At 39.4% G+C, this 14,131-nt stretch overlaps 1 protein-coding gene across 2 annotated transcripts in view; it reads left to right on the top strand.

Annotated features, from left to right (window-relative positions):
* The window catches only part of PATL1 (PAT1 homolog 1, processing body mRNA decay factor), a 39,784-nt gene that overhangs the window by 14,844 nt on the left and 10,809 nt on the right, over nt 1–14,131 (top strand). Inside the window, exons 4-14 of one of the 2 annotated variants that reach the window (XM_081099871.1) lie at nt 146–226; nt 2,464–2,658; nt 3,586–3,687; nt 4,344–4,433; nt 4,651–4,871; nt 6,266–6,355; nt 8,810–8,990; nt 9,708–9,831; nt 10,301–10,398; nt 10,962–11,021; nt 12,005–12,153. In XM_081099871.1, coding sequence (XP_080955997.1) covers nt 146–226; nt 2,464–2,658; nt 3,586–3,687; nt 4,344–4,433; nt 4,651–4,871; nt 6,266–6,355; nt 8,810–8,990; nt 9,708–9,831; nt 10,301–10,398; nt 10,962–11,021; nt 12,005–12,153 — 1,391 coding nt within the window. Of the gene's footprint in view, nt 1–145; nt 227–2,463; nt 2,659–3,042; nt 3,109–3,585; nt 3,688–4,343; nt 4,434–4,650; nt 4,872–6,265; nt 6,356–8,809; nt 8,991–9,707; nt 9,832–10,300; nt 10,399–10,961; nt 11,022–12,004; nt 12,154–14,131 lie in introns of those variants that run through there. The other variant, XM_081099872.1, reaches the window with a different exon arrangement.

The following is a 14,131-nucleotide window of genomic DNA, read 5'->3' as shown; positions in this document are numbered from 1 at the left end:
AGATGAAGTTGGAGAATGATGTATACTCTGGAGCACTATAATTTCTTATTCTCAAGCAGTTGAGGCTCTTTTGGAGCTTTGTTCACCAAAAGCAGGTACTTCATACAGAGAGCCCACACTATTTGTATTTTCCCTTTTTTGTTAGCCCCAACCAGGAAGTCTTAATTCCAGCATCTGGGATGGATCTGAAGTTCTGAGGCGAATCCGAGGACCATTGCTTGCTCAGGTATTAAGCATTTTCTCTTAATATACAGTTCCTCATCTGTGAAAATTTCAAGCTGGCTCCTGTTGTCATCCTTTCCTTGCAGAATCATATAGTTGGATATCATTTGCCAGTCTTAGGTCAATTACTCCATCCAGCACTCAGAGTTGTACCACTTCCTCAGCCTCTGTGGAAGTGCTGAGTTGACTGTGCTTTACTTTGAAAAGGTTGAAACGGGGATGACATGGAGTGTGACCGGGGCCAAGGAGAGGGGTGCCCAGCAGGGAGGAGGGTGACCTAGGAGTGGGGAGGCAGAGGACTCAAGGATGAGAGATTCCCAGAGAAGGCCCACTGTGAACTAGACATTTAAACGCATTTGGGCTGGTCGACCTTCCTGAGAGCCCTGAGTTTGTAGCATGAAATTGGGGTCCCCCAACTCCAGAGGGGCTCCCCTGTTTCCAAGTAGCACCCTTAGTGACATCAGAAGCAAGTCCAAATTACCAAAGTTAAGGTGGTTATTGGATTGGTTGGTTTTGATAGTAAAGCCTTTTTTTTTTTAAATATATTTTATTGATTTCAGAGAGGAAGGAAGAGGGAGAGAGAGATAGAAACATCAATAATGAGAGAGAATCATTGATTGGTTGCCTCCTGCATGCCCCCCACTGGGGATCGAGCCTGCAACCCGAGCATGTGCCCTTGACTGGAATCGAACCTGGGACCCTTCAGTCCGCAGGCTGACGCTCTATCCACTGAGCCAAACCGGCTAGGGCAGTAAAGCCTTTTTACAGTACATGCAATAGACTTAATTCCTGTATCTATATTATATGGTTAGACCAAGAAATGTTTACATGCAATAAGCATATGTGGAAATGCATTTCTGAAGACCAGAATAACTCAAGGCTGCAATTCTATTCAGAACAGAAAATAAAGTTTAAAATAATAATAAATAAAATAAAAGGTTTGAAGGGACCATTATAACTCAATTTTGTCACCTTATAATTTGAGTTACTTGAAAAGGCATTTCTAGGCAGAACTATAAGACTGGAGAACAGATCAGTGTTGGCCAGTGGTTGGGAGTGGTGGGAGAGGTTGACAGCAAAGCCACTCTGCGACTCATACAACTTAACAAAAGGAATATAAACAATCCAATCAAAAAATGGGCAAAGGACTTAAATAGACACTTTTCAAAAGAAGACCTACAGAAGGCCAAAAGACATGAAAACATGCTCAAATCATCTTACAGCTGCAAATCAAAACGACAATGAGGTAACATCTCACACCTGTCAGAATAGCTGTCATCAACAAATCCACAAACAAGTATGTGGAGAAAAAGGAACCATTTTGCACTGCTGGTGGGAATGCAGGCTGGTGCGGCCACTGTGGAAAACAGTATGGAGTTTCCTCAAAAAATTAAATATGGAGCTCCCACTTGACCCAGTAATCCCACTTCTAGGAATATATCCCAAGAAATCTGAAACACCAGTCAGAAAGTATATATGCACCCCTATGTTCATAGCAGCACAAATTACAATAGCTAAGATTTGGAAACAGCCTAAGTGCCCATCAGCAGGTGAGTGGATTAAAAAACTGGTACATCTATGCAATGGAATACTACACTGCTGTAAAAAAGAAGGAACTCTTAACCATTGCAACAGCATGGATGGACCTGGAGAGCATTATGCTAAGCAAAATAAGCCAGTCGGAAAAAGATAAATATCACATGATCTCACTCATTTGTGGAATATAATGAACAACGTAAACTGATAAACCAATATGGAGCCAGAGAAAAAAAATATTTTAGAATATAATAGAAGTAATCCTGTTATTTGAAGATTTTTAATATTCCCTACAACTTTTGTGATATTGTACTATGTTAGTACAGTTTTGGTATTATTATTATATTTAAAATCATTTTTCTTGAAATATTAAGGTTTATTGCATGTAACATTATTATATTTAAAATCGTTTTTCTTGAAATATTAATGTTTATTGCATGTAAAAAAAAAAACCACTCTACATAGGAAGTTTGTGGAGTGATAAAATTGTTCTATATCTTGATTGTGATGGTAGATTCATGACTGCATTTATTAAACTTCAGAGGACTGTACACCAACGAGAGTAAATTTTATTGGATAAGAAATAAAAATAAATAAAATTTTAAATTTCTCGAGATATTTTGACATTTATAGAGATTATTAACACATTTCAAGTTAAACTAAGGTTTTTTTGTGGATTTTTTTTTTTGCTACTTCCTTAATTAGGAAATGCCTACAGTGTCTGTATTAGAATATGCCTTGCCTCAGAAGCCCCCACAGGGCCCAGAAGATGATCGGGACCTTTCCGAGCGTGCATTACCAAGGCGGTCAACTTCACCTATCATTGGCAGCCCTCCTGTTAGAGCTGTCCCCATAGGCACCCCACCTAAGCAGATGGCTGTACCCAGCTTCAACCAACAGGTACCTCTCATTAACAGGCCCTCAGCCCAGGATATTGGGAATCTGGGCAAAATTATTGGGGAAATTGGTGATGTTGGGAGGAGGGTGGAAATTTTGGGTAGGCATTAGATTAGAAAGAAAAATAGCCAATTAGAGGAGAAGTTAGTACCAATAAGAGACACATTCCTTAATGCCCCTTGCTGGTGCTGCTCCTATTGCTGCTTTCTAAATGGGGAGAAAAGGGTAGTTAACCACATTTAGTGTATATATCCTTTTTAAAGGGTTTTGCTGGCTGCCCAAAACATTAGCAGAGAGGTAACTGAAAGCTGGGGGGAGTGGGAACACACAGCATTGTCCACATCCCTTTTTACCTTTAAGATATCCCTGCTTTCCCTAGAGCCTGTGCAGTCCTGTTCCATAGACTTTCCTCCACCTGAAACGAGCAGCTGAAAAGGAAGGCCAATTTGGAAGGTATGGGGGGAGGGTGGTGTTGGTATGGCCTAGTTAGGCTCAGTATCCCATGAAATGGTGGAGTCACAGTATATCACACAAGAGCTCTAAGCATGGCGGCCATATCACAGGGGCTTCAGAATAGGACTTAGTTAATCCTCCAGCTTTCTTATCATTCCTTCTCCCTCACTGCTACCAAAATATATCCTTTTGGAGAGAATTTGCAAGTTTGAATATCTGCTGGTACCTCCCTCAGATAGCATGGAAGGGTGGGGATAACTGGAGAATTAGCTAAATCTTCCTCTGTTAAAAGCTACTGATATTTGTGGGAGGAAGTGACCAAAGGTTCTGTATGTGAACCCATAGCCTTAGCAATTGGTTTAGAAGTAGGGCTTTGCATTGAGTTCTGTGTCTCTACCAGTACTAGAAGGGAGGAAGTGTAGGTGGAAGAAAAACTGACTTCACTGAGTGTAGTTGTTTATATGTTTGCCTTCATAGATTCTGTGTCCGAAGCCTGTCCATGTTCGGCCCCCAATGCCACCACGTTATTCTGCTCCCTATGGTGAGAGGATGTCTCCAAACCAGCTCTGCAATGTCCCGGTATGTCACTCTACAACCTAATGAAAATGCAATCTGTATTTTCTGATAACTACCTATTTAATCACTATACAAGTATATGGACTTCTCTTAATTATACATATTTTTTCTATCTCCATACTTGAATTTCTGAATCTTCTGGTCCCCAGATCAGAAGACATGATTCATTATGTTCAGTTGTTTCTTATATCAGTTCTTATCTTTAAAAATCTAAACTTGGCATGATCATTTGATTTCCTTCTATCTCTGTCCCTCGTTCTGCTTTCTTTTTCATGTTACATTATGATAGTACTTCATAATTACATAATTATTCTCTTTTACATTAGTGGACAGCTTGACTGTACAGTTTAAGAGTGTGCTTTTTTTTTTTTACTGTGTTTTGCATCTTGTTGTTGTTTTGTTTGTTTTTAAATTCTTTATTGTTGAAAGTATTACATCTGTCTCCTTTCTCCCTATTGACCTCTCCCCAGTTGCTCCCACCCCCCAGCACATGCCCTTGCCCCACCCCCCAGTCTTTTTTCATTGGTTATGCTTATATGCATGCAATTTAAGAGTTTTTATATCCAAATTTATTCTGCATTTCTATTGAGTTTCCTTATTATATTGATTTATCTATTTCATAGTATATAAGTTTTTTCTTTTTCTTTTTTTTATTCTAGAACTCTTCCCTACTGGGTCACCCTTTCCCTCCTAGTGTTCCTCCTGTTCTTAGCCCCCTCCAGAGAGCACAGCTTCTTGGAGGAGCACAGGTAAGCCTTCAGTAGCTCAACCCATAAAGAGCTCTCTTACTTTCCTAAGTGCACTACATGATACCTTTTTTTTTTCTCTTTGATCAATCACTACTGTCTCTTTTTTCCCCATTATCATTTCAAACAAACTTACTGATGGAAACAATATTAACTTTTCTGTGGATAAAAGCAAGGGGACTTGCTGATTAACTAAGTTTAAGGTTTTGTCCCTCTGTAGCTACAGCCTGGACGGATGTCTCCCAGCCAGTTTGCACGGGTCCCTGGATTTGTTGGTAGTCCACTTGCTGCCATGAATCCCAAGCTGCTGCAAGGGCGAGTTGGGCAGATGCTTCCCCCAGCACCAGGCTTCCGTGCCTTCTTTAGTGCTCCACCTCCTGCTACACCACCTCCTCCACAGCAGCACCCCCCTGGCCCAGGACCTCTTATGCAAAACTTACGGTATACACAACAAATGCTACTGTTTGTTTATTCATTGTTGGCTGAGTCTCCTAATGATGTTTAGTATTTTAATATGGAAGTCTCTTGATATTTGCAGGTGATAAATTTTGAGATGTTACTGGATCCTCAAGTTGCCAGAAGAGAAATGTTTGACAGTCTGCAGGCTTTCTTATAAATCACATTTTCCTCAAGTCACATATTTCCTGTGTACCTTTGCACATTTCTAATTAATCACCTCTTTTATTTCTTCTAAAGTTTATGTCTCACTCTACATTCGTTTTACAAACACACACATACTTATACAGGGTGGGGCAAAAATAGGCTTATAGTTGTGAGTATGCAAAACACAGCTAATTCTGTTTATTGTATTATTATCAATAGAGGCCCGGTGCATGAAATTCTTGCACTTGGGCGTGAGGGGGGTTTCCCTCAGCTCGACCTGTGCCCTCTCGTAGTCCAGGAGCCCTCAGGGGATGTCCGACTGACAGCTTAGGCCTGCTGTGGGGAGCGGACCCAAGCCGTCAGTTGGACATCCTTAGCACTGCCTTGGAGGCGAGAGAGGCTCCCACCACCGCCGCTACGCTCACCAGTCGTGAACCTGGCTTCTGGCTGAGTGGCACTCCCCCTGTGGGAGCACACTGACCATCAGGGGGCAGCTCCTGCATTGAGTGTTTGCCCCCTTGTGGTCAGTGCACGTCATAGTGACCTGTTGTTCTGCTGTTGGGTCAATTTGCATATTAGCCTTTTATTATATAGGATATTTTCCATATGAACAACTGTAAACCTACTTTTGCCCCACCCTGTATATATCACTAAGGGTTCTTTAGAGAAACAGAACCAAGAAGTGCCATATATATATAATACAAGGTGGAGCAAAGGCAGGTTTACAATTGTGAGTATGTGAAACAGAGTTTATTCTTGTAGTACTATTTATTAATTATTGTTTTACTTTCCATATGAACAACTATAAAGCTACTTTTGCTCCACCTTGTATTTTCAGTGTCATTCCCAAGTGGTTGTAACTGAGTACATTAAATCTAAAGCAGCGGTCACCAACCGTTTGGACCTCATGGACCATCAGTGGTCCGCAGACCACCAGTTGGCGACTGCTGATTTAGAGACTTCTGTTTGACAGAAGCAAAGAGAAAAAGGATTATACTGCTTGACTGTGAATTCACTCAAATTTATGATCACCTGCTCAGGAGTTGAGAATTGGCCATTGTAGAAGACATAAGAACATATGGCTATCTTTTTCTTCTAAAAAGTCTCCTTAGAATAGACTTTAACATTCCCTTGGATGAACCTGTATGAAGTTATCTTGTACTAACAACATTCTTGAAAACTTCAAATCATAAGGACATCAGAAATAAAAAACCTTTTCTGTTTTTTCTTAGATCTCAGGCCCCAATGTTTAGAGCAGACACCACTCATCTTCATCCACAGCACCGTCGACTTTTGCATCAGAGACAGCAACAGAATAGAAAGTAAGTGCTCAGCCGAAACCGGTTTGGCTCAGTGGATAGAGCGTCAGCCTGCGGACTGAGAGGTCCCGGGTTCGATTCTGGTCAAGGGCATGTACCTGGGTTGCAGGCACATCCCCGGTGGGGGATGTGCAGGAGGCAGCTGATCGATGTTTCTCTCTCATCGATGTTTCTAACTCTCTATCTCTCTCCCTTCCTCTCTGTGAAAAATCAATAAAATATATTTTAAAAAAAAAAAAAAAAGAAAGTAAGTGCTCACCCTCCTCCTTTGCAATTTTTTAATTCAGCTGTTCATTTTGACAGTGTACAGGGTGCTACTAGTTTATTTTTTTAAATGTATTTTTCTTGAGGGAGAGAGGGATAGAAACATCAAGGATGAGAATCATTCATCAGCTGTCTCCTGCACACCCCCTAGTGAGGCTCAAGCTGCAACCCAGGCATGTTCCCTGACTGGGAATTGAACCGTGACCTTCTGGTTCATAGGTCAACGCTCAACCACTGAGCCATGCTGGCTAGGCAAGGAGCTACTGATTTAGTTTACTTTTTAAGTAAATTTAAATAGTATTGAATTTATTTTACTGGTAAAGTCAACATATAAGCTGTCATTTTATGTTTGTGATACACTAGCTTTAAATGATAACATTTTGTCAGCTAATTTCCAAGTTACTATAATTCTGTTGATCAGAAATACAGTTTAGATCTGATATTTTTTCTTATAAGCCAACATTTTATACTCTTACCAAGTTCTTACCATATTCTTACCTACCTTTTGTCTACCATCTCAGCTCTGAGGTAATCTTGAATTATAGTAGTTAGCTTTATATTTGGGTTTGATGTAATGCCAACAGTCACTCTTTAATCTTGGCTATAATTCTTTAATCCTCATCCAACAAATGCAAATACATATTGATATATGTGACCCCAGCTATATGTCAGGCACTGTGGGGATTGAAAGAACAAGGCATATAAAACCCTGCCTTAGTGGAGCTTATGTTATAATCATAAAATAAAAAATTAAACAAAACTTAGGTTTCTTCAACCTTCGGTTATAATGTTTTCTATGTGTAATCCATTCTCACATTCAAAGGAATTGTAGAATATTTTTTGCAGGAAAAATACTGTATGGGCTCTTAAAATATTAATTTTAAAAATACTGTATTAAAATATTAAATTCTAGTGCCTATCGTTAACTCTATGGTACTGTACACTTTAGAATTTGATAAGAGGGTAGATCTCATGATAACAAAAGACCACACTAACATGCAGTTCCCATGTTACATGGCTCATAAAAATGAAATCTCAAAAAGCTCACTTGTAATCAGAAAACTGCAGATTAAAATTAGATAACCATTTTACATCTCCACATGGACAAAACTTGAAGTATCACTGACTGTTATTATCGGCAAGATTGGAGTGTACAGCCTCTTAGGAGAGAATTTGGCAATAAATAATAAGGTTGAAAATGTGAATACACCACATCTTAGTAGATCTATTTTTAATATATACCTGGATATATTATCAACATGGATAAATATGAAAAGCAGTGTTGAGTGAGAACCATTTATATAAAATTGAAAGGCACACTGAATATTAATGTATAAAATTTACAGATGTACACACAAGTAACCAAAGAACTAATGTGCATATATGTATAGCCCATGGACATAGAAAATAGTGCAGTGAAGGTCTGGGGAGTGGGGAAGAGGCTGTGTGGAGGGAGGCAAAGAAGGAAGAGAAATGAGGAACATCTGTAATACTTTCAACAATAAAAAATAAATTTAAAAAAGGGGAAAAAAGTAAAGAAACAATTCAGGGAGGGTACATACCAAAGTCGTTCCTCTAGAAACTGGGCTGGGATCTATCCAGAGAAGTACAAGAGGGCCTTCAGCCTTAAATGTAATGCTTAATATTACTTTTTAAAAATCTGAGGCTAATTTGGCAAAAAATAGATTTTTTTCATTATGTCTAGGTGGAAGATAAATGAATGTTTATTATAGTATTTTCTGGGTGTTTCTCTACATTTGAATTATTTCATGATTTTCAACAAGTTTAAAATAAGTATATAGACTTATAATCAAATTGGCCTGTGTTCAGATCTCTTACTCTGACTAGTTGTGTGGCTTTGGACAAATTACGTGATCTTTTTTGGCCTTAGTTTGTTGTCTTAAGTGGAAAAGTAAACCTACTACCTCATAGGGTTATTGTAGGGCTTATACAAAAGTCTGTAGATGAAAGTACTTAGCATCTGGTAAGGAAGTCAGATCTTAGTTTTATTTCCTTAACTGTGTATTGCATAGCTTTCGCCTCTCAAATTTTGTAAAGATTCAGCTCTCTTTCACTTCTCTCTTAGCAAAAGCAAAGGGGAATCTTTTTTTAATTGGCCTTGTTTATTCCTGTATTATTATAAGGCATAATAAATGCCGCTTGAAGTGAATGTGGTATATGTTCGTTTTTCAGTCAGCATCGGAATCTCAATGGTGCAGGAGATAGAGGAAGTCACCGGAGCAGTCACCAAGATCATCTCCGGAAGGATCCGTATGCCAATCTCATGTTGCAGCGAGAAAAGGACTGGGTCGCCAAAATCCAGATGATGCAACTGCAAAGCACTGATCCCTACCTGGATGATTTTTATTATCAGGTAAATACTCTGTGCTAGCTTTGAGGGTCATAGTTTAGTTCCTTCCTCTGGTGAAAGCACTCATTTAAATATTGGTAGAATTGGACATTGATAGAATTTTCTTTTGAAGTAGTCTTCAGGTGGATAAGAATGACTAAATTCTGTTCTCTTTTCAAGCTAAAGAGCCTCTCACTGTTAACTAAAAGGTTTTCATATATGCCATCTATTTTTTACACATAGAGGCTCTCAGACCAATATTTTCAAATCCCTTTGGCATCAGTAATCTGGTTCTTTCAATTAAGAATATTGGCAGTCTTTCTTGGCTGGTGTGGCTCAGTTGGTTAGGTGTCATCCCATGCAGGTTGCAGGTTCGATTTGCCATCAGCCCAGGTTGCAGGCTCAATCTCTGGTAGGGGGTGGGCCGGAGGCAGTCAATTGATGTCTTGCTCTTACATTGATGTTTCTCTCTCTCCCTCCCTCTAAAAAGTCAATTTAAAAATCTTTAAGAAAAAAAATAAGAATATTGGCAGTCTAACTTTAAAGATATTTCCATTAATGATTACCTTTTTTAAGGCTAGGATTTTTTTTATAAAGGAAATTTATAGCAGTTTAACAAAAATTAGAGACCAATACATTTACAGAAGGCAAGTTGTTGCAGTCACCAGTATAATTATTTAATGGTAAAGAGCTGCCATATTGTGTGCTTGTGTTGCAACTGAAATTCTTGTCACGGGGCAGAATTACTTTGAAAAACTGGAGAAACTGTCAGCTGCTGAAGAATTACAAGGTGATGGTCCTAAAAAGGAGCGCACCAAGCTCATTACCCCTCAGGTGGCCAAACTGGAGCACGCCTATAAGCCAGGTAAGCTCTTATCCCCTTAATGTAATAAGAGAAATTTGGCAGGCTACTGATATGATAAAATATAAGTAACTGCATAGGTGACTGGATAGAGATGTTTAAAACTGATTAATTAAGGTACTGTTGTCCTTAGTAAATACCGAGATCAACCTTTGTTCAAGTGTGGAATAAATGGTTTTGGTACGGACCTTTTAGGTCCTTTTCTACTTGAGATTCCATAACTTTTTAATGCCTTTTAAAATTCCTAATTGTGCTAAAATAGATAAGGGAGGAACATTTCAGATCTCAATTTGATTATTATAGCAACAAAAAAATGGAAAAGGGAAAATTTTGATAAGAGCTTGCTTTAGATAGTACTTGGATTTTTATAGTAAATTATTAGACTATGAGTAAAGAACAGAGAATATAAAGATCTCAGAAAGCAGTCTGTCTGCACAGCTGAGTTTGTGTTGGAAATGTTTTGTCCTTGCAGTGCAGTTTGAGGGCTCTTTGGGAAAGCTTACCGTCTCTAGTGTGAATAATCCCCGGAAAATGATTGATGCTGTTGTGACATCTCGGAGTGAGGATGATGTAAGTGTCAGCAGAATTGTGTGTCTAAGAAATTCTGGGTTATCACTACTTCTCTTGGGGTCATTGTGGAATGGAATCAAGCATAATGGAGTTCTTTATAGTCTAACCTGAAGCTTCTGATCTGACCTATCATGGCATTCTGGTTTTCTTCAAATGTGCTGAGATTCTAACACCTTCATTTCTAAGGCAGCCAGGCAGGACCTGGGGTGGCAGGTATCTTTTCACTGGGTAACTGGCTGCAAATAGCATTAGCTATTTTTCTCCAGTATTTAAATTATCATTTTCTATGTGTTTTAAGATTTTTCTATAATATCTTCATCTTCTACTGCATTCTACAATTACCTTTTGCCTATCTATGAGTTCAGTTTAATGGTTTGTGTGTGGATTGATTCAATCAATTTTATAAACTTTGTCCACATCATTGTTTTTAGAATATTAACTTTCAAGGAGTCAAGATTGTCTTCGCAAAGTATTTTCACAAATGGAACGTACATATGCAGACTAAAAAACTTATTTTTAATAGCGGTAAACAGTCCACATTAAATAGTCTTGTCTTTTTTTAGGAAACAAAAGAAAAACAGGTTCGGGACAAGAGACGAAAAACCCTTGTCATAATTGAGAAAGTAAGTTTTAGAATTTGTTGCTATGGTTTCAAATAAGGAACTGTCAAGTGTATGTACTATAAGTAGAAAAGCAATCAGCGCTCTGTAATTTTAATTAATGGATATATTCTTGTTGAGTGCCTATTATGTGCCAAGCACACCAGAAAGGTGTTCTCACCTGTGGCCTCAAGGAAGGCCCTCATGATCACAAATACTGGGGTTTTGTCCAAACTTGTTCAGGTCACAGCTGAGTGCTAGGGCAGGTCACCTTTCTAGGACAATTGGAATAAAAATGACATTGTTCCATATATGAAATAGTTGAATCAATTGAATCAGTTTACATATATTGGCACTCCCTGGGTGTTGGGTGCTAAGAAAAACAAGGTAACACACCGGCAGTTGTTTTGTGAAGTGTAAATACTACGTTGCAAGGCCATAGAGCATAGTGGTTAAGAGCACCGACTCTGGAACCAGGCTGCAAATCATGCCTTTTTCACTTTTAATTAAGTCTGTGACTTGAGGCCAGTTATTTAACCTTTCTGTGCTGTCCTCAGTTTCTTCATCTATAAAAATGGAGATGCTGATGGTCTCTTTCTGATTGGGCTGTAGTGAGTATTCGGTGAATGGGTACTTACATGCCAAGTGCTTAGAACAGTGCCCAGCACCCAGTATAAAAATGATGATACCTTTTTTTTAATTTAAATCAATGTAAGGCTTAACTTGAAGCAGTGATACAGGTTGTTTATGTTACAGAGCTGTTGTTGCTGTTGGAAATTTTAGAATGTGTAATCATTTCACTATCATTACCTTCTGGATTAGAGGTCAAGGAAACATGAAGAATGGTGTTTGAAGAAATTTTAAAAGTTATTTCACTGTGTTTTTCTGGATTTAAAAGAGCATTTTTGTTCTCTCAATTTTATTACAGTGAGCTTTCATTCCTAGATCTTTAATTGTTAGTCCTAAACTGTGAGGTGATTTATCTAATACTCTGACCCTGACTTAAGACCTACAGTTTGCTCCTGGATGTGGAAGATTATGAAAGGCGTTACCTCCTAAGTCTAGAAGAAGAGCGACCTGCCCTGATGGATGAAAGAAAGCACAAAATTTGCAGCATGTATGACAACTTAAGGGGAAAATTACCTGGACAAGAGAGGTAAGAATTGTGCACTTTGAGGAAGACATGAGACTAGCTGGACTCCCTACTCTGCTAAACTGAACTTTATACATTTCTACCTTTTCTCCTTTACCATCTCAGTAAGCTCCAAGTCTGTTCTTTTGGCCTAATTGAGATGCCACTTCATATAAAGCATTTCGTAATCCTTCCCAGCCAGGAAAAAAAAAAATCTCTTTATCCTTAATTCATTTATTCAACAAATACTTTTTTTTTTTTTTTACTTTTCTTTTCTTTTTTTTTTTTATTAAACCTTTATTGTTCAGATTATTACATTTGTTCCTCTTTTTTCCCCCCATAACTCCCCTCCTTCCAGTTCCCACCCCACCCTCCACCCTCACTCCCCACCCACTGTCCTCATCCATAGGTGCACGATTTTTGTCCAGTCTCTTGCCGCATCTCCCACACCCCTTTCCCCCCCAAGAATAGTCAGTCCATTCCCTTTCTATGTCCCTGATTCTATTATAATCAACAGTTCATTCTGTTCATCAGTTTATTTATTCACTTGATTCTTACATTCACTTGTCGATAGATGCATATTTGTTGTTCATAATTTGTATCTTTACCTTTTTCTTCTTCTTCCTCTTCTTAAAGGATGCCTTTCAGCATTTCATATAATACTGGTTTGGTGGTGATGAACTAACTCCTTTAGCTTTTCCTTATCTGTGAAGCTCTTTATCTGACCTTTAATTCTGAATGATAGCTTTGCTGGATAAAGTAATCTTGGTTGTAGGTTCTTGGCATTCATCACTTTGAATATTTCTTGCCACTCTCTTCTGGCCTGCATGGTTTCTGTTGAGAAATCAACTGACAGTCGTATGGGTATTCCCTTGTAGGTAACTGAGTTTCTTTCTCTTGCTGCTTTTAAGATTCTCTCTTTGTCTTTTGCTCTTGGCATTTTAATTATGATGTGTCTTGGTGTGGTCCTCTTTGGATTCCTTTTGTTTGGGGTTCTCTGTGCTTCCTGGACTTGTAAGTCTATTTCTTTCACCAGGTAGGGGAAGTTTTCTGTCATTATTTCTTCAAATAGGTTTTCAATATCTTGCTCTCTCTCGTCTTCTGGCACCCCTATAATTCTGATGTTGGTACGCTTGAAGCTGTCCCAGAAGCTCCTTACACTATCTTCGTATTTTCGGATTCTTTTTTCATTTTGCTTTTCCGGTTGGGTGTTTTTTCCTTCTTCGCATTTCAAATCTTTGACTTGATTCTTGCGCTCCTCTGGTCTGCTGTTGGGAGTCTGTATAGTATTCTTTATTTCAGTCAGTGTATGCTTAATTTCTAGTTGGTTCTTTATCATAACATCATTAGATTTCTTGTAGATCTCATTAAGTTTATCGGTGGCTTCTAGACAGTTCTTGAGAGACCTTAAAAGTGTGGTTCTGAACTCTGTATCTTCCATTGACAATTTTGTCCTGTTTCTTTGTCTCCGCATTTTTTTTATGCTTTCTTGGTGCACCCCCTAGTGGTCTTTGTGCAGTCTTGTTGTAGTTAAGCCTTGATTGTTGTAGTTAATACTGGGGGGATTTGACCTCCAGGCCAACTGGCTGTGAGAGTCAGCTGTGTCTGCAGTGGGAAAATTTCTGTCCTCTGGGGAGGTGCTAATCTAGCCTTTGCCTGAGGCTATCCGGCAAATGGCTCTGTGCAGGGCTTGGGCGGGGCAGGCGGGTCACACTGGTCGCACGGGATCAACAGGGCGGGCGGAGGGAGCAGTTATGGCTGCTCTCAGTCCTGTCCCCAGAGGCTCTGCCTCTCAGAGTCCCAGCAACCGCTGCAAACCTCAGAGAGAAAGCTGCCCTCGTGTTCCGACCGATGCCAGACAGTCCCGCTTCTCCCGTTTGAGTCTGGGTCCCTAGAGACTCGCCCAGAACTGGAGCTCAGGGCCTGAGCCTCCCTCCCGATTGAAAACAACAACCGCGCCCTCAGCCACCAGCCCGCTCCGCTCGCACCTCCGCACCTTTGT

Source organism: Myotis nattereri (assembly GCF_964212035.1).
Source record: "Myotis nattereri genome assembly, chromosome: 9".
Classification (NCBI taxonomy): domain Eukaryota; kingdom Metazoa; phylum Chordata; class Mammalia; order Chiroptera; family Vespertilionidae; genus Myotis; species Myotis nattereri.
Note: the sequence above shows the minus strand (reverse complement) of the source record. Positions and strands in the feature narration are given on the sequence as shown.